Source organism: Pleurodeles waltl, chromosome 4_2 (assembly GCF_031143425.1).
Source record: "Pleurodeles waltl isolate 20211129_DDA chromosome 4_2, aPleWal1.hap1.20221129, whole genome shotgun sequence".
Taxonomy (NCBI): domain Eukaryota; kingdom Metazoa; phylum Chordata; class Amphibia; order Caudata; family Salamandridae; genus Pleurodeles; species Pleurodeles waltl.
The window spans coordinates 467,711,577-467,735,769 of record NC_090443.1 but is presented as its reverse complement, the minus strand read 5'-3'; the positions used below and the strand labels follow the sequence as shown (position 1 = coordinate 467,735,769).

General features: G+C 45.8%; 1 protein-coding gene across 7 annotated transcripts in view; it reads left to right on the top strand.

The window, feature by feature from the left end:
* Positions 1-24,193, top strand: part of ICAM5 (intercellular adhesion molecule 5) — a 375,719-nt gene that overhangs the window by 314,616 nt on the left and 36,910 nt on the right. For 6 of the 7 annotated variants that reach the window (XM_069231795.1, XM_069231797.1, XM_069231794.1 and 3 more), the window contains one exon: positions 19,662-19,925. The exons of the other annotated variant lie outside the window; for it this stretch is intronic. In XM_069231795.1, coding sequence (XP_069087896.1) covers positions 19,662-19,925 — 264 coding nt within the window. The remainder of the gene's footprint in view (positions 1-19,661; positions 19,926-24,193) is intronic. 7 annotated transcript variants of the gene reach the window in all.

The window sequence follows — 24,193 nt, the reverse complement described above, 5'->3', positions numbered from 1 at the left end:
GTGCCCTGGGGTCCCTGCAGTGGTGGACACACTGCTGTTTGATGTGTCCTGGGGACAGAGGTATGGGCCTACTGGGTGGGTGCTGTGCTGTTGTTTCCTGAGGGTGGAGGCTCTGTGGTGGTGTGAGAGTGTGCCTGGGTAACCGACTGTCTAGAGGTCCCTGATGGGCCCGGTTGGTCATCCAGGTCAAGGAGACCAGAGCTGCTGTCATCACTGTGGGCCTCTTCTGTGGGGGACTGGATGTTGCTGGCACCTCTTCTCCGATGACATTGGCTGGGCGTCCTGTGAGGATGTAAATGCAGTGTTATTGTTTCTGTGTGTGACACCTTGTGCATGGGTGGGTTGCCCTGTATGGTTGTTATTGCCCTGGCAGATTGGCCTTGTGTGAGTTGTTATTTGGTGGGCTGGCTGATTCTTTCTAGTGTGCATGCTGTAGTGATAGGTGTCTGTGCGTTAGTAGTGCATGCAGGGCTTGGCATTGGGATGTGTGGGTTGTGATGGTGGGGTGTGTGGGAGGTGTTGGGGTGTTGGGAGTGAGGGTGGGGATATGTGATGGCATGCAGGTAGGGGGGTGTAAGTAGTAAAGAGTTGTCTTACCAGAGTCCAGTCCTCCTGCAACTCCTGCCAGGCCCTCAGGATGCATGATTCCCAAGACTTGCTCCTCCTTGTTGTTAGTTGTGGTAGAGGAGGTGGGGGTCCACCGCCAGTCCTCTGTACTGCGAGCTGGTGTCTTGCTGCAATGGAACGTACCTTCCCCCGTAGGTCGTTCCACCTCTTCCTGATGTCATCCCTTATTCTGGGGTGCTGTCCCACAGTGTTGATCCTCCACCATAGCTCCATCTTCCTAGCAATGGCTATCTGCTTCACCTGTGATCCAAATAGCTGTGGCTCTACCTGGATGATTTCCTCCACCATGACCCTTAGCTCCTCCTCAGACAGAGAACCTGGGGTGTCATTGTGGTGCCATGAGTGTAGTGTGAGTGGTGTGGGTGAGGGTGTGTAGGGTGATGTGCTGGGGTGTGTGAAGTAAGGTGCGTGGGTGGTGTATAGGTGATGGTGGTATGTGGCTCTGGTTGTTTGAGTACTCTTGCTGTCTCTCTCTGGTGGCAATTGTTTGTAGTTGTAAAGGGTTAAGGGTAATGTGGGACCTTTCAATAAATTACCATTGGAATCCAGGATCAGGCATGCCACTACACAGTTACACAGGTAATGACTGAGTTTTTAAAGAGCTGTTTGCCAGAAAGGGGTACCCGGTGGCCCTCATAGCTGACAAAAGGGGTCAGTTAAAACCACTTCCTGAAGGAATTTTTGCAACACAATAGTCCTCGACATATTATAACAACATTGCATGATCCCCAAACAAACTGGCCGGTTGACTATTTCAAAAGAGTGATTGTGGACCATACCTTTTGTGTTGTCCCTAAGGTAGAGGAATGTATTTGTGATAAGTTGTGGCTGTATTTCATTGTAACCTGAAGCATGGCTAAGAGCTTAATTACACTGCTTAAAGGCAGATCATTTGTTACCAAAGTGTGTCTGTGGTGGTTCAAGAAGACGTTGGGGGACAGATGGGAGTCTCTGGTGTCCCCGGTGTCCAGGAACAAGGCCCTTATTCTGGATACCCTTTAGGGCTGAACTACTATCTGCTTCTGAATCAAGGCCTGATTACAAGGTGGGCTGTCGCCACACACCATTCCTTTTATGGAAACCAATGCTTGATTCATGGTGGGCTTTTTACCCACTTCCTGATATGTTTTTTTCCTGGTGGACTAGTAGGTTCCCTGTCACCTAGAGTGTGCAGAGTTGCAAAGCCTACCAGACTACCAGGAACAAAGTGAGAAAAGAAGTGGTTTGGGTTGACCATCCTGACAATGGGCTGCACCTCCCACCACACGACCATGCACCAGACTGCTTTTGGAAGGAGATTGAAAGGTTCAACTCCAGTCTTCTCAAAAACAGCAGGTAGACTGTCTTGGGTCAATGGCATTTGATTCCTTACCTCTTTTTAAGGTGTCTAGTGGCCTTTCTGCTCCCACAGAGCAGCTAGATTGGGTTAAACTCCCTACACTGAGTTTGTCCATCGTTAGAGGGGGAAGACATCGTCCATGCCTGGGGCCGTGCTTTCATTGTGATATCATAATGGATCATCCTCCTGCTGTAGCCCCCAAACAGAGATCCTACAGTCGTAACTCTCCAATCCAAATTGGTTCTTGGAGGGCTAAGCTGTGCTCCCAACAACAAACTGAATGCCACCAGAGCCTTAAGCCCCAGCTGCTTTCACTGCAACTGCCACTGAAAAAAAAAACATCCCAGGCTGCAAGGAAAGCTCTTGCCTAACAGGTTGAAATGGAGAATAGAAAAGGAAATCCATCCAGAGAAGTAGTGTGGAGAATGTAAACCTCGTGTTCTCCACATTAAAGGGGTTAGAAAGTTATGATGGGAGCCAAAATAGTGTAGTGAGAAGTGCTACGGTAGTGGGTGCTGTGATGAGGGGAAAGACGTGGGCAAGGTGTATACAGACATGATCTATTGAAAGAGTTGTTGCCCAATAAAATGTTTGAATCAATGTGTATTGTGAGGATAAAATGTAGGAGGTGGTGTGTGTGTGTTTTAATACAGGGAGGTATGGTTTAATTTTAGTTGTTGTCTAGTGACAGGAGATGTGGTCTGGTAGAAGAGATGTGGTCCAAAAAACCTGATGTGGTCTATTGAAAGAAGGTGTCATCTTGTGGGGAGAGGTAAGACAGTCTTGTCACGGGGGAAGACATAGGGTCTAGTGCAAGGAGACATGCTGAAGTGAGCAGAGGTGGGATTTAGTGGGAGCAGCCTATGGTCTTGTTGGACTACTGTATTGAAAAGTGTGCTGGAAGAAGGAGGTATGGTTCATTGGCAGGGATGTATGGGCTCATTTGAAGCAGTGTTCGTTAGTAAAAAGCATTGTCTAGCGAGAGTAAGTGCTGCCTGGTGAAAAGTGGTCTATTTGGAAATTATTATAAATAAGAGGAGCTGTGATATTTTGAGAGATGGTGTAAAGTAGATAGGAGATTTGTTCCAGTAGGGAGTAATATGCGATGTGAGAATGAAATTACTTGTGGGAAATTATAATTTAGCAGTTGGACATATGATCCTATGAGAAGATATGTGATCTGGTGAAAGTAAATGCAGACTACTGACAGATATACTCAGTGAAAGAGTGTATGGCTTAGTGAGAACGGCTTCAGTCTACTTCCGATAGGGTTTGTTTATTACAATGAGGTGTGGTCTAGTTTCTAGTCAAGTCAACTGTTTTGTAAGACACTGTTAGAAATGGGGTCACTAATTGGCACTGGTTTGCATCCTGTCCAAGAAGGGACACTCACTCTAGTCAGTGTAAGGGAGTCCCACAGCTAAGAAAACCCCTGCTTACCCCCTCAGTAGTTTGGCATGAGCAGTGAGGGTTATCTCAAAGGCAATGAGTAAATTATTTGTGCACACACACACCCTAACACAGTGAAAACACTACAAATGGACTCCATACCAGTTTAGAAAAATAGCCAATATTTATTGAATAAACAAGACCAAAACAACAAAAATCCAACATACACAAGTAGAGATCTCTCTTTTTAAAAGATGAAATGAGTCTTAATCCATAGGAATCAATAGTTTTATCTGTTTAGCACAGAGTACCTAGGATGCACAAAAACAAAGACGATGCAGGCCACAGGGGAGGTGAGTCACCGAAAAGCAAAGCGATGCATCGGTTCCTTCCTATGCAGTGGAGGTGATGCATTGATTCTTTCGTCGCAGGAGAGGTGTTGATTTCTGGACACGCAGCTTCAGTTCCTTATTGCAGTGCAGGGTCGGTGAGAAATTGATTCCCCGGGGACAATGTGTGGAAAATCCAGAAAAGCTGTGTTGATGGAGCCGTGGTGAAACAGGTGCTGCTTTGATTCTGCAGCCACGAGACAGGCGCTGTGTCGATTCTCCAGCCGGGGGACACGTTCTGCGTCGATGTTTCTGCTGCAGCACGTCGGTGCATGGATTTTCTCCTTCATGTCACCTGCCAACTCTTACGAGGGATTGGGGACTGGAGTCAGCACCACTTGGCAAGTCAGGACTCTCAGCTGGAGACCCGGGGCACTGGCAGATGAAGTCTTTGATGGCATTGAGACTTTTTAACAGTATGCAAGCTCAGTTCAAGCCCTTGGAGAACCTTGGTAAGCAGGATATAGAAAGCAAAGTCCAGTCTTTTCAGTCCCAGGACAGAAGCAGCCAGCAGCAAACCAGCATAACAAATAAACAGGCAGAGTAGCAGTCCCTCCTACAGAATCCAGCTTTTCTTCCTGGCAGAATGTCCTCTGTACAGAAGTGTTCAAACTTTGTGGTGTCAGAGGCCCAGTACGTATACCAATTTCTGTAGGCAAACTTCAAAGAGAAGTCTTTGCAGTGCACGAGACCCTGCCCTGGTCCCAGACATAATCCAGGGAGTTGAAGACTGCTTTGTGTGAGGACAGGCACAGCCTTATTCAAGTGTAAGTGTCAGTTCCTCCCACCACTCTAGCTCAGGAAAACCCATCAGGAAATGTAGGACACACCTCAGCTCCCTTTGTGTGTCTGCGTAGAGTGAATTCACAAACAGCCTAACTGTCATCCTGACCCAGACGTGTATTCCTCAGACAGACAGAGGCACAGAATGATTAAGGAAGAAAAAGTGGCATTTCCATACCTATAATTCCAAAACCAACTTCACCAAAAGATGTATTTTTAAATTGTGAGTTCAGAGACCCCAAACTCCACATCTCTATCTGCCCCCAATGGGAAATTACACATAAAGGATATTTCAATACAATCCCCGTGTTACCTTATGGGAGAGACAGGTCTCGTAATAGTGAACATCGAATTAAGCAGTATTTCACCATCAGGATATGTAAAACACACAAGTATATGTCCTACATTTTAAATACACTGCACGCTGCCCATGGGCCACCATTGGGCCTACTTTAGGGATGGCTTACATGTAGTAAAAAGGAAGGTTTGGGCATGGAAAGAGGGAGCACTTGCCAGGTCGAAGTGACAGTTTAAAACTGCTCGCACAGACACTACAGTGGCAGGTCTGAGACATGTTTGTGGGACTATTTGTGGGTGGCACAATCAGTGCTGCAGAACCACCAGTAGCATTTGATTTACAGGCACTGGGCACACATGGTGCACTATACTAGGGATTTACTAGTGAATCAAATATGCCAATCTTGGATAAACCAATCACCAATACAATTTAGACAGAGGGCACTTGCACTTTAGCACTGGTCAGCAATGATAAAGTACACAGAGCCCTAAAGTCAGCAAAAACGAAATTCAGCACAGGATCAAAACAGGAGGTCAGAAGCAATAAGACAGGGGAAAACACGCCAAGAGCTGGCAGATCTAAAGGTGCCATAAGCACTAGGGTAAACCTTCAAACAAAAAACACTTAAGTAACATTTGTTCTCAAAGACAAATCCCTTAAGTCAATTGTGTTATAAAAACATATCCTGTTGTCATGAGCTCTGTAAGAAAGTGCTCTAATGGCATTGATTCTAAAAGTATAATGTGATTAGTTTTGTATCAGCATGCTCTGATATGAATAATTCCAAAACAAATTTCATATATGTCACTAGCTCTTCATGAAAGTCATCCAATGTCCTGTGTTCTTCATCTTCACTCAGGTGTCTTTCGTTCTATATGGAAGCTTTCTGATATTATGAACTCTCTATTGGTCCAATTAGAGGTAGACCTGCATTTACTGACACCCTGTGCCCAAGCCATCTGACATTTGTTGAGGGAATGCCTGCCACCTTTTCCTGCAGATCTAATAGAAATCCTGCCCCACGCATTGAGTGCACCAAAGATGGTGGCAAGTATGGAGTCGGAGATTGGTCGAGCATTGAACGGCATGCTTCCGGCTCCTACCAGTGCATCGCTTCCAACAAACACGGTTCCAAGGTCAGGGCTGTAATGGTTGAATGTGAATAGACATCACAAATAACTGTTTGCACTCATGTCTAGAGAGGAGATGTGGTGTATCAAGAGATGTAGCTAATGGAAGGAAGTATGGATTTTAGTAGGTGGAACTCTTGTTATTACTTTCTAAATTAATTACCTTGCGTAATCCTGCTCAAATGACGTCATCATACAGTGCTTCATTTCAGATTTCTGCCCAATTGGCAGTACTTAGAAACAGGCGAGTGCCATTAGTAAGAAATGTTGTCAAAAAGTATCATGTAGGTCAGGATGTTTAGTCATGCATTAATTATTCCATCTGAGAATATACATATGTACCACGAAGCTATGAAGTCGAAGGGAATGGCTTATTGATGTAAAGTTTAAAACTATAACAAAATTTAGTGGGCCAAATATAAGGGAAAACCTTTCAAAGTACCAGAGCTGTTACCCGAGAATAGTTTTGCATCATGTGGTAGGAAGCTTTCATAAAATGTGACCTTTACAAAGTTAGGCCCATATTTATACTTTTTTAGCACAGCGTTTGTGTAATTTGTTGAATATGCGTCAAAATTTGTGACGCAAATTCGGTGCAAACTTAACACCATATCTATACTGTGACGCCCGTCCCGCGAACGTCAAAAGTCAGCAGTGTGCGTCATTTTCTGGATGCGGGAAACCACCTTGCGTTAAGGACATGCAAGGTAGGCGTTCCCGTCCCAAAAATTACTTTAAGGCCTGAGCGCCTTATTTATACTTCCACGGCATTTTGACACACGGGGGGGCCTTAAAAACTGGCGCCCTGCCTGATTTGCACCGTTTTTTAACACCTGGGTGAGGGCATGCGTTAAGGGACCTGTGGGCTCATTTCCATGGAGGGAGACGATGGAAGTAGTCCACAGGTGCCCTTCCCTGCTCCCAGAGACACCCCATACCACCCTCGCCCTCCCCTGGAGGACACCCATGGATGGGGGGATCCATTCCAGGTAAGTAGAGGTAAGTATATTTTTTTATATTTTTTTAGGTGGCATAAAGGGGGCCTAACTTGGGCCCCCCCTACATGCCACTGTGCCCAATGGCCACGTCTGCGCTGCCCGGTTAGAGTCATTTTTTTTTTACTCTAACCAGCCCGCTGCACCGGCTAACGTCAATCCATAAATAGAGCCCCTGCCTGGAGCGTTGGAATGGCGTTAGCCAGCGGTAAAAATATTTACGCAAACCAGTGCTGCCGCTGGTTTCGTCAAAAAGTATAAATGTGGCCCACAATTGTATTTTGTAAGTTTGCGCCACTTTTGCGTACAAAAATGACACAAATGCGGCTCTAAAAAAGTATTAATATGGGCCCTATAGTGCATCAGTGACAGACTCTTCGCCACAGCAGAAGCTGAAAATGATAATTTAGGAACAGAAGTACATTAGTGTGTATGTTATTTGCTTTTTCAGCAAATGAACACACCGAGGTTTGGGCACAATGGTTGATTGGTCCCCCACATCTTTGCAGTTGTTTGGTTCAGCGCCTCTCAAGCAGCACTGTCAACATAATTGTTTCATTGTCAATTGAAAACACTGATCCTTTGTTGAGAAGGCACCATTTTTTATGCACCAACTCAAAATCAAATGCGGACAAACTACCAAAGCAAGAATTTGCTCTTTGAATATGACGAGCCACTATCTGCACCACCACAATTCCCCGCAACCTAGTCTGCTTCTTAACTACGATGGTGGTGAGAAATGTGGCATTCGGGTACTGCTTATGAACAACTTTGTTGACCACAGCAATCCTTTATTCAACACTTGATCACTCCCTGCACTTCCCAAAAATATTCCTTAAGTCGAAACAATCAGATCTATATTTTATGTCTTTTTTAAAACAAAAAGAAAATAATTATGGGAAAATGCCCATTTTAATTAGAGGTGGCTTCTAAACATGGCACAGTGGCTTCGCCCTCTTTATTTCTTCCCGGGGGCAATGGTGAAACTAAATTCACACATTAGTAGTAGACATTCAGTAGTTAGAGATTGCTGTTTCTTTTCAATAACAGCATACCCTCACACTCACTCGTTTGCCCTGGCCAGTCTGTTTGGGCAGCTGCACTCACCAAGCGCTCTTGTGGTTTGCATTGAAGACTGGCGCATGCCCAAAATCTGTCCTCAAACACTACTGTTTGCCAGGCTGATGATCTTACAGCCCGGAGGCCTTTGTGGTCTTCAGTGCGGCAAGGACATAGCCTCAGGTGTAATCTCCATCCCCTGATGACATGGTGATACAATAAGTCCTGGACGCATCAGGCTGAGTTCCTGTAGCAGCGGTGCTTCACATCATTGAGGAAGTGGAGACCATTGTCACCCCACCCTTTTACTGCCTGTCACAGGATGAAGGGGGGTCAGTGTTCGACATTGACCCCACCCTGTAACGAGCAGTGAAAGGGTGGGGTAGATACTGTGGGTGAGAAGTATAGAAATCGAGTTTGCGCAGTGGATAATCACGATTCCTGCAGACACATTGCCCACACACAACTCAAGGTGTCTGTTTCACATGCTGTGTTCTATCTTCTCCCAGCAACCCTCAAATCATCCTCCTGATGTCTTTTCCTGGCAGTGAGATATTCCAGCCTGCAGACCCACACACTTCACAGGCACAGATTGAATATGGGTGGCCTTGCACCACACCTCCTCCAAACAATGCCAGACCCAGAAGTAGAGCAAAACTGCAGGCTTCGAGAACAACAAGAGCTTTCTGTGATTGACCGAGGTGTCTTACCTACCGAAAGAGTAGTCCAAAGTGGGCAAGTACTAAGTAGAAAAGGCAAAGGAGCATGGTATAGACTGGGTTAAACAGAGCTGGCAGCAAATAGTTGTAGAAGCAGTGCTCCCATGTTAGAAAGGTGATAGGCTGTGAACGTAGGGAGTGCAAGGTACTGTAGGAAAGTACCCTCTTTTTGTCATGTTACCCCCATTTTCTGCCTGATGTCAGTGTGTTTGACTGTGTTCACTGGGATCCTGCTAACCAGGATCCTAGTGATTATGCTCTCTCTCCTCTAGATTGTGTCACTGCATACTGGTAACCCAGTATTTCACCCAAATTTGGCATACTGGTCCCCCCCCTTATAAGTCGCTTGTCTATGGTACCTAGGTACCCAGGGCATTGGGGTTCCAGGGGATCCCTATGGGCTGCTTTGGCCATCCATAGGGAGCCCATGCAAAGGCTTCTACAGGACTGCCATTACAGCCTTTGTGAAAAGGTGCATGCATCCTTTCATTGCCATTTACACTGCACAAGGTCACTTATAAGTTACCCTTATTGCAGGCCTTCCAGCCGTGAAGGCTGGGTGCAGAGTACCTGTGTGTGAGGGCACCCCTGCACTAGCAGAGGTGCCCCCACGACCTCCAGGATCATTTGCACTGGACGTAGGTCACCATCTATGTCCAGCTTCACAATGGAATAAGGCCATGTTTGGTATCAAACATGTTGGAATTATACCCCAAGGGTTTTGCAAGCATTGGTTGTATGATTCCAGGCACTCTAGGGTCTCCTTAGAGGACCCCCAGTATTGCCATTACAGCCTTCTGAGGTTTTCCAGGCAGCCCCAGCTGCTTCCACCTCACAGACAAGTTTCTGCCCTCCTGTTGCTTGAGCAGCTGAAGCCCAGGAATGCAGAACAAAAGATTTCCTTTGGGAGAGGGATGTTATACCCTCTCCCCTTGCAAATAGGTGTAACAGACATGGGATGGGTAGCCTTCTTGAGCCTCTGGAAATGCTTTGAGGGGCACAGAAGGTGCCCTCCTTGCATAATCCAATCTACACGGGTTCAGTCCCTGCACTGGCGCAAAACTGGACAAATGAAAGGGGAGTGACCACTCCCCTGTCCATCACCACCCCAGGGGTGGTGCTCAGAGCTCCTCCAGAGGGTCCCTGGTTTTTGCCATCTTGGATTCCAAGGTGGCAGGGACTCTGGGAGCATCTGAGCGGCCAGTGCCAACAGGTGATGTCAGAGCCCTCCGCCGATAGGTGCCTACCTGTGTAGCAGACCAATCCCCTTTCAGGGCTATTTAGGGTTTCTGTCTTGTGTGGTTCTTCAGATTCGGATTGCAAGACTCCAGCAGGAATCCTCTGCATCCTTTAGTTCAACTTCTTACCAAAGAAACTGCATCTGCACCCTCCAGGAACTCTACAATTGCAACAAAGAAGCAAAGACTACTTCTGCAACATTGTATCTTCAGCTCCTGCCAGCAACTGCAACTGTTTCCCAGTCGTGCATCCTCAGAGGACAGCGAGTCTTCAGCCTGCACCAGAAGAACGAAGGAATCTCCCTTGAAGTGAAGGATTCACTTCCCTGCTTCAGCAGGCACCCCTCTGCAGTGACGACCAGTGGCTTGCATCCCCTCTCCTGTCAAAGTGCGTGGATCGAACATCACAGGTGGTGGACTGAAGTAGTCCCAATGGTTCTGACATCCCACTGTCCAACTTTGGTAGAGGTAAGAGCTTGCCTTCCCATGCAAGACAGTACCCCCGTGCACCACATGTTGAGCAGTTGCCAAAGCTTGTTGGCATCCTTTCATGAACTTCTTCATACACCGTGCAGATCCGGCCCTGAGCACTCCTTCCTGTGATGCACAGCCTCCTGCGTGGTTCTCTGGCAGCGTGGGATCCCTTTGTGTCATGCTGTGTGGGCCTCCATTTGTACATTCTTTGTCCCCGTGCTGTGGGACTCCTGTGTGTGATGCCAGGTCTTCTGAGGGCTCTCTGAGATGCTGAGAGCCCCCTCTGCCTCCCCTCCTGGGTAGAGACCACAAGGTCCCTCCTGGTTCCGGGTGGTGCCATTTTCGGCAAACCGTGAGCTTTGCATGTGCCAAAGCTTGTTGGTGGAATCCAATGACGCAACCCAGACTGCATTCATCCATCCGGCGTGGGACATCTTCTGCACCAACCAGGAACCCACATCTGTCTTCTTTGGTGCATTACTGACTTTGTTTTCTCACCGGTGGTTCTTCTTTTGCACCTTCATCCGGGTTAGCAGGGGCTCCTGTTCTCCCTGGACTCTTCAGTGCTTCTTGGACTTGGTCCCCTTTTTCCACAGGTCTTCAGGTTCAGGAATCCATCATTGGTGTCTTGCAGTCTCTTCTGGTTCTTGCATGATCTTTCTTGTGTTCCTGTGTGTTCTAGGAAAGTTACTGTGATTTACTCCTGCTTTCCTGGGCTCAGGAGTGGGTTTTATTACTCACCTTTGGTGTTTTCTAATACTCCCAGCGCCCCTCTACACACTACACTTGCCTAGGTGGGAAACCGACTTTCGCATTCCATGTTCTTAGTATATGGTTTGTGTTTCCCCTAGAACCATTTCTAACTATTGTTATTTTCACTATCTGCACTGTTTTCTAACTGTTTTTGCAGCTATTTCTGCATACTAGTGTATATAATTTGTGTATTACTTACCTCCTAAGGGAGTATAGTCTCTATGGTATTTTCGGCATTTGTGTCACCAAAATAAAGTACTTTTATTTTTGTAAAGCTGAGTATTTTCTTTCATGTGTGTGATTACTGTGTGACTACGGTGGGATTGCATGAGCTTTGCATGCATCCTAGTTATGCCTTGGCTGCTCATCCACACTACCCCTAGAGTAGGGTGACCAGACGGTCCCGTTTTGTTGGGAAGTGTCCCAACACTTTAGTCAGAAATGAAGAAATGTCCCGGTTTTTGGGAAGTAGCTAGATTATTTATAGAAATATCCCGGTTTTTCAGTTGTGTCTGAGTTGAGCATGTGCACTGTTGTAAAATCGATGTGCACACGCTCACTTTTCACTGCTTGAGAAGTTGCGGCGTGACGTTGTTTAGTTGAGCGTTGTAGCGTGAAGGGAAATCCAGAGAGAAAAGAGACATTTTCTCTCTGGATTTCCCTTCTCTTTATACAAAACAGCAACAATGGTGTTGTGCCAGACATCTGGACAAGAGCGCCTTCGAACCAACAGTGACCAGCCTGATCCTGCCCTGCTCACAGGAGTCAAAGGTCAACACCTGCAGTAAGATCCAGCCAGCCACCTTCCTGACACTGCTCTGTCCTTTTACGCAGTTCAGAATCAAGCAGCTGTTAAAGGCAAAAGTGGCCTGGTGGGGAATATAGTTTGAGTGCTTGGTCTTGCAAAGCACAAACTCAGAATTTTAAATGTAACACCACAGTTAAGGATTCTCTTTAATAATAAGAATTGATTTCTACCAAAATGAGCCCTTTTTGCAACATTAAAATAAAGAAAAGCTGGGAAAAAATTATAACGCTCTAATCTATACCTTGCACTTTGCATGAAGCTCGTTAATGACAGGGAATAGCTCACTGTTCTATATTAGGATTCTAACTTAATAAAAGGATCTTTCTGACAGAAGTAGTAAGCCACTGACCTATTTGCATTGTATGCACTTAATCTGCATGGCACACTTTTTTTACAACAGGCATATTAACTCTCTGTGCTACCTTAAAATGTCCAGTAGAGGATCCTATCTCTCGCCTGACAGAACATTAATCACCAGAGTCACCAGCTATACCAAATGTTGAAGCAAAGTCTGTTAAAAAGGAACTAAGTTTACAGTCAATAAAAGACCTCTGATTTGTCTTCTGTAATTCTTCATATGTGTCTGTGGAGGAGGCTGTCATTGTAGCCCCTTTTCTATGTCTATGAAAGCTGTTAAATAGTCTTACTTTTATGTCGATGGTTGCTGCAAACTAAAGTCCTTCTTCTATGTCCATGGCCTGTCCACGTTTTTTTTTTAAAGAATCTGGCTACCCTACCCTAGAGAGCCTGGCTTCTAGACACTGACTACATTTCACTAATAAGGGTAACTGGTCCTGGTTTTAGGTGTAAGTACCTTAGGTGCCCACTACAAACCAGGCCAGCCTCCTACATGTACCTATCTGTAGAACATTGGGTATTTGGATATACATAGAATTACCAGATGACTGCATGCTATTCATGGGAACACAGGAGCCCATTTTGATTTGAAGTGCACAAAGGCTTCAGCTCCCAAAATGCCTTATAGTTCTAGAATCAAAGTCCAGCAGTGCAACATAGTGCCACTGCTGTCATAGCGAATGAAGTTTAAGTTGTGTTTCAACGTGAATGGAAGGGAGTATAGACGTTTTGCTCCATGTGCAGGGTGAAGGAAAGGGTGGAGAGTGGTGGGAGAGGAGTGCTTGTGTTGTACACAAAGAGGTGGCAGCAGCTGCAATTGGCCAAGTGGTCAACGAAGTCTAGGTGTGTACAAAAGATATTGGGGCTTGAGAGGGAGGTGTAGATCCTCGTATGTTTACTTTCACATTGAAAGAGAAATTGGCATTGATAGGGTAAGGTACATGGGCAGCCCCTCGGTTATGGCAATGGTGGAAGTGCATCACCCCACTAGTGAAAGGCAGCTTCCTCAGGCAGGTCACAGTCTAGGGTGGAGCGGGGCATCCTCTGCGTCAGCAGCAGCTAGGGAGGAGTGGGAGGTCCACTGTAAGTGCGCATGGCTGGCCATTTTAGGATGGCCAAACCGACATGCGCACTTAGATCCCTCCACCCGAGCTGTGTTGCACAGCCAGGTAGAGAATCAGTGCAGGCTCCCAGGCCCTGAGCATTTCAGCCCGCTCAGACCAATCCCGGTGCTTCTCTCCTGCTGGGTAACAGTATGAGAGCAGTGTCTGCATTGGGTGGGGGGAGCAGAGAAGCACTGATACAGCGGTTTTACCCCTCCCCCCCACCCGCGCTGCCCCACCAATTGTTATTGGCAGCAGCCACTACTGATATGGTAGATTTCACTAGTGTGTGGTGGTATGTAAGAAGGGGGCGTATAGCACAATGCAGAGACCCTTACTGGCATGAAAAGGAAGACGTGCAGTGCCAAAGTAAACACACTACCTAATATAAACTACAGTTTATTCTTATAGGGTGTTTTTTGGCTTGCTGTTTGTGGGCAGTATGGTTTTGATGTTGCTTTTCTTTCGTCCGTTTGAGTCTGGTGGTCCTCGGCAATGGTTTAACAAAGCCCCTGCAGCCCCTGCAACCCCTGCGGTGTAGAGGGGTGAGACTCCAGGGAGCCCCCTCAGCACAGTACACTGTGCCCGGGCAGCAGGCCCCTGACTGGGTCCAGGGGAGCGACCCCTTCCAGGGACTTTGCAGGGAGGCCCCCTCAAGTTTCATTTCACCACTGGTCCTCAGGTCTGTGTTGGTTGGTGCCTGTGGCTAATGTCTGTGAGCAGAGACTGTTTCTTGGCACGTACTATTTTAGTTGTAATTTCTCCTCGGCTGACGGCACAACACTACTTTATAATGATGTAATTCATTTGCTTTGGATTCCTGCGTGCATTTGTGAGCTTGACTCTGGTTTCCGTGTTCACCAAAATTCCTGTTGTTTTTGAGCTTCAGGTGACTCTAATGTGAGCAGGGTGGGGTTGAGGGAGGGCATGGATGATTTGTCTGCCATAAGGGGGCTTAAGTGTATCAATCAATCAATCAATGCTTGTAAAGTGCAGCTACTTACCTGTTAGGTTCTCAAGGCACTAGGTGGGGGGGACGAGTGTAGCATGTACCTGTGAGGTGGTTTAAAAAGGCCATGTCTTCAGTTCCTTCATGAAGCTGAGGAGGGAGATGGTTTGTCTGATGTGGATAGGTAGGTGAAAGTGTATCACCATTTCTGACGTGGCCCAGGTGTATATTTTGGAGTAACTGAGGTGTTGGGTGTGTGCATTTGAGAGTCAGAGGTTGCGTGTAAAAACGAGGAGGCAGTGTGTGACCAGCTTGTATGTTTGTGAGAGGGCTGTTGGCGTATTTGCTATGACACCTCGAAAGATGTGTTTGTGACAACCATGGCTTCAGTGAGAGAGCTCACCTCACCCTTAATGTGCTTTTGATGAGAGAGAACATGTCTCTGTGCTTGTTTTCCATGCATGCCTCTTTTTGTGTCCTATCTGCTTTTAATGTGTGCATCGGGAGGTTTTATGTCCAACAGGTCTGTGGTTTGTGTGCCTTTGTGTGCGGTTCTTTAATAATGTGCCCATGCCCCCTATGCTGCAACCACCTTGTTGCTCCAGCCCCCACCACTTTGAAACGTCGTCAGCCGCCACTGATAACCAACAGCCTTCAATGCATGTTGGTAGACGCATACCGACGAGCTGCGTTTAGGAAGAAACATTCTCCTCTTTATCAAGGTTTACTGGAGCATATCATGTATCAAGTATTTGTTTTATTGTACTTAAGTATCATTTTCTTCCAGGCATTCATTACCGTAGTTAGTTAATTATTAGCAATATCAAAGTTTTACAAGGAGTTATTCATCTTTCCTATCGCTACTAAGATTAGGTTTATATTCCCTGAATACATGAGAAGTCAAACCATTTCTTCTGACCAGATTTTGAGTCACTTGCATCATCGTGTGGAATATTCACATAATGCACCCGCTTAAAGTTCACCTTTTACACAATGACATGAGCAAAAAGCCCTGGCAAAGCCAAATGATCTGGGTTGAATCCCTAAAACATGAAAACACAGCGGGCCCAAATCACAAATGTAAACTTAGACCTAAAGTCTAAACTTAGACCAAAAGTCTAACTTTACTCTGAGTAAAAATAGACTTTTGGCCTAAGTTAAGACTTATGGCCTAAACTTAGACCTAAAGTCTAAACTTAGACCAAAAGTCTAAAGGGCATAGATATATATACTTGTTTTGAGCCAAATTTGTCTCATTTGTTTTACGCACATTCAGTGCAAAACTAACTCCATATTTATACTTTGGCTCTAGACCCGTCTAGCGACAAAATTATGGAATTAAAGTAATTTTTTGGATGTGGAAATCTACCTTGCGTCAATGAGATGCAAGGTAGGCATTTCCGTGCAAAAAATGACTCTATGGCCTTAGCTCCATATTTATCTCTCCATGCTAAAATCACACACAGGGGAGAGGAGGGGGTCAACCATTATTTAACTCCAGGGTCAGGGCAGGTGTTAGGGGTCCTGTGGGCATGGTCATGGCCCCAGGGACACCCCCAGTCACACCAGAGGGACACCGTAGGATGGGGGACCCATCCTAGGTAGGTCCCAGTAAGTATAATTTTTGTTTTCCTCTCGGGGGCCCTAACCTGCGCCCCCCTGCATGGCACTGGCTTCAATGGCCATGCCCAGGGGACATTTGTCCCCTAGGCATGGCCATTTGGGTGGTGGGCATGACTCCTGTCTTTACTAAGACAGGAGCCATGACCATGGGGATTTTTCACCAGGAAATGGCATTACTCTGCCTAGAGGCAATTTTTTTGCCTCTAAACAGTGTAGCGCCATAATTCGGCACACAACCTCTAGTTCCCCCTATGCCTCCCCCTCCAGGTTAGCATTGCAGTTTTGCATGTGAAAGTATAAATCAGGGCCTAACTTTACTAGAGTGAAGTTAAACTTTATGACTAAACTTAGGGCCATATTTATACTTTTTGATGCACAAATGTGCCAACGCAGTTGTGCATCAAAAATTTTACCACCGGCTAAAGCTATACCAACGCACCATGCGGGCGCCTTATTTAAGGAATGACGTTAGCCGGCGCTGCGGACTGGTCTGAGTAAAAAAAAATGACGCACACCAGGCAGCGCCGTCGTAGGGGACGATTGGGGTTGTGCTTCAAAAAATGGTGCACGTCAGGTCTGAGGCAAAAATCAGGCCTCAAATCGGATTTGCGCCATTGTTTTTGACGCACAACCCACATTGACATGACTCCTGTCTTAGCAAAGACAGGAGTCATGCCCCCTTGCCCAATGGCCATGCCCAGGGGACTTCTGTCCCCTGGGCATGGTCATTGGGCATAGTGGCAAGTAGGGGGGCCCAAATTAGGCCCCCCATGCCACTTAAAAAAAACTTTTAAAAATACTTACCTGAACTTACCCTTACTTACCTGGGATGGGTCCCCCCATCCATGGGTGTCCTCCAGGGGTGGGCGAGGGTGGCAGGGGGTGTCCCTGGGGGCAGGGGAGGGCACCTCTGGACCCCTTCCGAGCCCACAGATCCCTTAATGCCTGCCCAGACCCAGGTGTGAAAAAACGGCGCACATCAGGCTGTGCGCCGTTTTTTAAGGCCCACCCCCTCCTGTGCGTTAAAATGACGCTGGGGTATAAATAAGGCGCACAGGCCTTAAAGTAATTTTTTGGAAGGGAATGCCTAACTTGCACATCATTTACGCAAGGCAGTTTCCCACTTCCAAAAAATGAGGCACGCAGTAGAATTCTGACGTCCACGGGGTCGGGCGTCAAAGTTTAAATATGGGGCAAGGTTTGCGCCAAATGTGCATCAAAATTTTTGACGCACATTCGGCGCAAACATAGTATAAATATGCCCCTTAGACTTTTGGTCTAAGTTTACTTTTGTGAATCGGGTCCAGCGTCAGCATACTAACGCCAGACACATACCTGCAAAAGATGTAATGCATCGGAAGAGGGCAGGCGGTGGAGTAAAGAAAAGGAAGCAGTGGCTATGGGGAACAGGCCCTGAGATCGGGGAGATACATGCATTGGCAGGGAGAGGGTGGGCAATGATGTGGGTGAAGTGTGAGTTTGGCGCAAAGGGAGCTCTGCTGATTTTAAGCGAGGGTCCTTCTTTATCAAATTCTAAGTAACTCTATGGACATCGTTTAAAGTCAGACTCCCTGGCCATGAGTTCCGCTGAGGCTCTGTTCCCTGGCAGAGGACCACCTGCCAGATACAGAGATCCCTGTCTGCCTGAGAAGGATGTTGAAGCCACATTTATACTTTTTGATGCAAACCAGTGCCAGTGCTGCTTTGCGTCAACAAATTTACCACCGGCTAACGCCATTCCAACACGCCAAGCGGGCGCCCTATTTATGGATTGACGTTAGCCGGTACTGCGGGCTGGTTAGAGGAAAAAAAAATGACTCTAACCGGGCAGCGCAGGCATAGGGAAGAATGGGGGTTGTGCGTCAAAAAATGGTGCAAGTCAGGTTAGAGTAAAAAATCATGGCTCTAACCGGACTTGCGCCATTTGTTGACGCACAACCCCCATTGAAATGACTTCTGTCCCCTGAGCATTGCCATTGGGCACAGTGGCATGTAGGGGGGCCCAAGTTAGGCCCACCTATGCCACCTAAAAAAATAAAAAAATATACTTACCTCTACTTACCTGAACTTACCTGGGATGGGTCCCCCCCTCCACGGGTGTCCTCCAGGGGAGGGCGAGGGTGGCAGGGGGTGTCCCTGGGGGTAGGGAAGGGCACCTGTGGACTGCTTCCATGGTCTCCCACCATGGAAATTAGCCCACAGGTCCCTTAACATCTGCCCTCACCCATTCGTTAAAAAACGGCAAAATCAGGCTGGGTGCCATTTTTTAAGGCCCGCCCCCTCCTGTGCGTCAAAATGACGCGGAGTATAAATAAGGCGCACAGGCCTTAAAGTCATTTTTTGGACGGGAACGCCTACCTTGCATGTCATTAACGCAAGGCGGTTTCCTGCATCCAGAAAATGACGCTCAGTGCTGACTTTTGACGTTCGTGGTGTCGGGCGTCACAGTATAAATATGGTGTTAAGTTTTGCGCCGAATTTGTGTCAAATTCTTTGCCACATATTCAGCGCAAACAGAATATAAATATGCCCCTTGGTGCCTTCAATGAATACAGTGGAGCAGTCTATGTGGCAGCTCCGTTGATGACACAGATTGTTTGCTGTGTGCAGACCATGGCCCATATTTATACTTTTTTAGCGCCACATTTGCGCAATTTCTTGACGCAAAAGCAGCGCAAACTTACAAAATATAATTGAATTTTGTACGTTTGCACCACTTTTGCGTCACAAAATTTCACAAATGCAACGCTAAAAAAGTATAAATATGGGCCTATGTTTGATGTGTCTGTGCAGCAAAATATTTTGCTTTGCAAGAACAAACTCTCAAAGCGTGAATTTGTTCTAGCACAACAAAATTAACCATCACCCCAATGGACAAGGAGTGTCCTGTATGGCCATCCTAAATAGGGAAAACAAGTTACGGACAACCCACCCTAAATTGTGTGTTGTGCCCACCACTATGCTCCAGCAGTGAAGTTGTAGATTGGCTACAGAGTCAAGAGTGTATAGAGATGGGAACTCAGTGGGTCTCCAGCCTATAAATGGGTCTGAGGGATGTCAAGTTTTCCGTAATGGTACATCTACCATTTTAAGGCAAATGCCAACTCTATATGACCACTAAACTTCTAAAGTGGGAGTTTGTGTAAAAAGAATAACTCTGACATGCAGAGAGTTTTTATGCAGATCAGGCCGCTAAGCCAGGTGACCATCATTAAGACCTGACAGCCCAGTGAAGTAAGAATTGCCAGGTCAACGGTTTCCACTGGTCGAGGCATCTGAGACTCAACCAGTGGAAATGCTGCACTCTTCTAAATGAGACAGGTGGATTGCACCAGCTGTACGCACACCAGTTAATCTTCATAGACCATAAATAAAATGTATAAATCCTCAGATGCTGGTGCACTTTGGGATTTGTAGACTGAACCAGTCAAGAGGGATTCTCTTAATGCATGGTAATTCCTCTTGTGGCTGGTGGTTTCAACATGGGTATAGCATAATTACAACTGCTCCCAAAATAGCTGACACAACTGAGTTATGGAATTCCTTGCAAATACTAAAACTGTGCAGCATCTGTGGCTCGAAAGTAAATTGAAGCATGCCCATTAAACAATTCTTTCTTCATCTTCAGACAAGCCAGATATCACATGTATTGAAATCATCCCTTCAGAAAGCATTTACCGAGGGCAAAAGGTGACGTTGAAGTGTCAGGCAAATGGGTTTCCAGGACCTACATACCACTGGAGGACCCCCTACAATTCTTCTCTTACCTATTCACCAGACAACAGCACAGTCACCATCATGGCTGCGGAGTTCCAGCATGGTGGAGTCTACGAATGTGAGGTGCGGAACAAGCATGGAAGCAACCGCCAACAAAAAGAGATTCATGTAAAAGGTAATGTCAATCACACATGATGAAAATAAGTTTCAAGTTGAAGTCTTCTAGTTAGATTAGGCCTTTTGTATGCTGTGTGTTACATTTAAACCATCAGTTTGTTAACCTGGTAGCAATATTTCCTTCCCCATTTTATGATCTTGAAAAGCAATAAAGTAAGTTGCTTTCTTAGCAGAGGAAAACCATTTGTTAGTGGTGTAGGACAGGGATATTTAAAGTTGATCCTAGGTGGCCAGATAATCAGGATATTTACATGGCATCAATTAACACACATTTAGTTTGGCACAGTTAAGGCCCTTGCATACCACTGCTGGACACTGCTGGTTTAGGACAATGGTATAAGAGCACTTTCATTCAATTCAGGCGATGACATTTAAGCCTCTTGTGGCAATAGCAAGGTCCAACACATAGGAAAGTGGATCTGAGGAAGGATCACATATGTACAGAAAAGAAAACTCTGTTTACAAAGGATTATCTTCCATGGACATACTGAGCTCAGTAAAGGAAGTGATAAATGGACATGGTGGTATGCTAACTAAGAAGTGAAAAGCGATAGCAAAAAAAATGGTTGCCGATGCCAAAAATAAAGAGGACCTCTAGAGAATTCAGCTATTAGCCCATAAAACTCTATTACAAGTCTGATTTGTGGGATCATTTCTATTTAAATATATTGTACATACTTTTGTCTGATGTGGTTTTCATGACAAAATGGCTGGAATTTAGCCCTTTCTTGAACAAAATGCACACAAAAGATTGCCTCACAAGATGTAAGAACATTTTGAAGGTTTTTCAATGAATCCAATATTGTTCTCACTATTTATCAAAATAAAAATATACAAGCAATGTTTTTCTAATTGGCTTTTAATTTAAGTTGCACCATCCATGTCCTAATTTTGGAGCTTGAGATGGACTCCCACATTTCGGCATGCACCTCAATCAGGGTTTTATCTTCTCTACCAAAACGTCTGCGTTCATAAGCCAGTCAACAACTCATATGCAGGAAATGCTGCACCGCCCCCACCTCTGATGTTCCAGTCGTCTACTCACACCAAACTCAGGCAGACTTCCCACTGCAAAGAAACTCCTACCAACAAATTAAATTAAAGACAAAAGCCCAGAAATCTGGCGGACACCGCTGACGGTCATGCCAGAAAAACACTGCTGAGTGTATCATGAGCAATGATACGGCCTGGCGGTGTTCTGCTGGCGGACGCTGCTGCTGACCGGAGAGGGGGGTGTTGTGTGTATGTAGGGGGGGGGGCGTGTGTATGTTTTGGGATGCGTGCATGCTGGTGTGAGTCACGTTGAATGTATGCTTGAATGAGTGATTGTGAGTGTCGTGTGTTGTGAATGCATGTGTGTGCAAAGGTATGTTGGTGTGTGTTGTGGTGTGTTGGTATGTATGTCTGCATGCGTGGGTGGAAGTGGGTATGCGTGTGAGCATGTGTGTATATGGGTGCGCGTGTGGGTGTGTATATGTGCGGGGGCAGAAGAGGGAGCAGGAGGGTGGGGGAGAACCCGGGGGAGGGGTGGAGACCCCTATCAGTGCCAGGGAAGGGATTCCCTGGCATTGATAATGCCTACCACCATGGTTTTCTTGGTGGTGAGATTGGCACGAAAACCATGGTGGTAGGCCGGGCCATAATCCCTAGGGTGGAAATGTGATGGCTGCCAGACTGGAGACCAAAGTCTCCAGCCCAGCGGCCATTACCACCCTGGCGGTCGGTGTGTTAAAGCGCCGGTTTTGGATGGCGGTAACCGCCATGGTCCAAATCCTGATTTTTTTATCGCTGGCCTGTTGGCGGTATTACCGCTGCTTTAACACCGACCGCCAGGGTTGTAATGAGGGCCATAAGGTTCTACAATTTAATCTCTGTAATTGGTTCTGCTCTGAAAATGCGGAGATTCCACGAGACACGCATTGGCAGGTTCGCCAATTTCAGTACTAAGAAATGCTGATTATTATAATGTGGATGGTGATGATGTTATGACAATTATTGGCCTGTTTCAATTGTATTAATATATTATATAAATTGGTATGATTTGATACATTAGGAATAGTTCTATGGCTTAATATATAATGAATTGTGATTCGGTGATTTGCACCTACAGAATAATACAGATATACTTTTCAGTAATTTTTCTCTTGTGGTGGATTTTGTATTTTACTATGATGCATATATTAAGCTTCTTCTCCCCACAACTGTGTTGAATCTTTAGAATCAGCTACATTATCGTGCAAAATATGTCTCTTCGTTGATTTGATCTATACAATCAGGAAAATATATTTCAAATGTTAAAAGTTCATACATATAAATCTTCACGAGGCTTCCTTACCCTACACTGTGTTCTTCTAAAGGACAACCTTGTTCTTCTATTGTGACCTAAGGGGCATATTTATAGGACCCTAGCGCCACCTTTCGCCACATTAATATCATTTATTTTGATGTTAATGTGGCCCAACGAGGCCAAAATCATCACGCCGTATTTACAGAGTGGCACAATGCACTACATTTTGCCTGCGCCAGGCATAATGTATGCAAAGGGGGCATTCCCCCATCAGTGGAGACAGTAAAATCGTGCAAGGAAATCTATGAGACTTCCTTGCGCCATTTTTTACGGAACCTTTAACACCTGCTCAAGACCAGGTGTTAAAAGGGGGCTTCCATTCTTTAAAATGGGCCCCTATGTACTCTGCAGGAGTAGCCCCAATATTGTGGCGCTACTCCTACAGAATAAATCAATAGCGTCATACAAAATTACACTATTGCCCCCTTTCCTGCGCCATGGTGTGCCGTATTTTAAATACAGTGCACACATGGTGGCGGTAAGGGGGTGCTAAGGGGTGCAGGGAAAGTGACGCGGCACTAGGTGCAGTGCCACGTTCCATAAATCTGCCCCAAGTGTCTTTCCAAGTTCTCAATCCCAATCAATATAAATGTCTCTAATATGTGCACAAACTACGCTACCAGATGACAATGAAAGTTTCAGATACATCTCAATCACAATGTCCAGTTCACGGAGGCTCAGCTGAACCAGTATGCTGATGCCCACATTCCTAGAATTCCTGATTTGCATCATTTGCAGTCAGGGTTTGGTACATAGTTCAGTGACATCAAGGCAATCACGGTATCCCTCACAGTCTTCAACTGATCCTTGACCCACTACTGGCAATAGACTGGCAGGATAAAAAATTCTGCATTGTTTAACGGTAATGTTCTCCGCAGCCAAAATCACCTCCTCATATTTTGTAAGTCTACTTCTAGTAAGATATTGAGTGTGTTTCCTCGTCAATAAGAGTTCAACTGAATGGGCCATGTATACAATTAATGGATGACAAATAACAATATTTTCACACTTCTCAATTGCACTGCTTACTGAAGCCACTGCTTTAAGGCAGCCAGGCAAAGCAGATGCAACAGGATCCATTATAGCAGAAAAATATGCCACTGGTCTCTTGGCATTTTCATGCATTTATGTTACCATTGAGAGAGCTCAGCCCTCCCTCTCCCTGCAGAAAAGTGCAAAAAGTTTATTATAATTGGGCATTCCTAGAGCCAGGGCACGACAGGGAGATTCTCTCAACTCGAGAAATGCGAGAAGGCAGTCATTGTCCCATGGTACTGGATCAGGCACATCCTTTTGTGTCAGCCTCTGTAAAAGCTTGGCCACTATGGAAAAGCTGGGGATCCACTGTTTACAATAGCCTACCATTTCCAAAAACATTCAGACCTCCCTCTGCGTAGCTGGTGGACCCATTTTCAATATAGCTGAAATCCTCTCTAATGACTTTCTTACTCCTTTCTCAATTTGATGTCCAAGGTACTGAACCTGTTTTTGACAATATTGCAATTTCCTTGGTGACACCTTATGTCCATTCTCAGCCAGGTGGTTCAATAATGCAATAGTACCCTGTTTACATGCTTCTTGAGTATTCAACACCACCATCAGGTCATTGATGTATTGAATCAAGACTGAATTGCAAGGCCAATCAAAGATTCCAGATTTTTCTTTAGAATCTGATTAGAGATCAAAAGAGATTCAGTATACTATTGTGGGATATAACACCATGTTAAGGCCCTATTTCTGAGCCGGAGTGCAAAAAGGAAAAGACTGTCCTCATGCAGCAGCATAAAAAAGAAGGCCTGACACAGGTCAGTGACAGTGAACCACTCAGCCTCACATGGAATTTGAAATCATATCACAGCTGGATTCGGTACCACAGAGCAACAGGGAACAAAGATATTGTTTACTTTTCTCAAATCTTG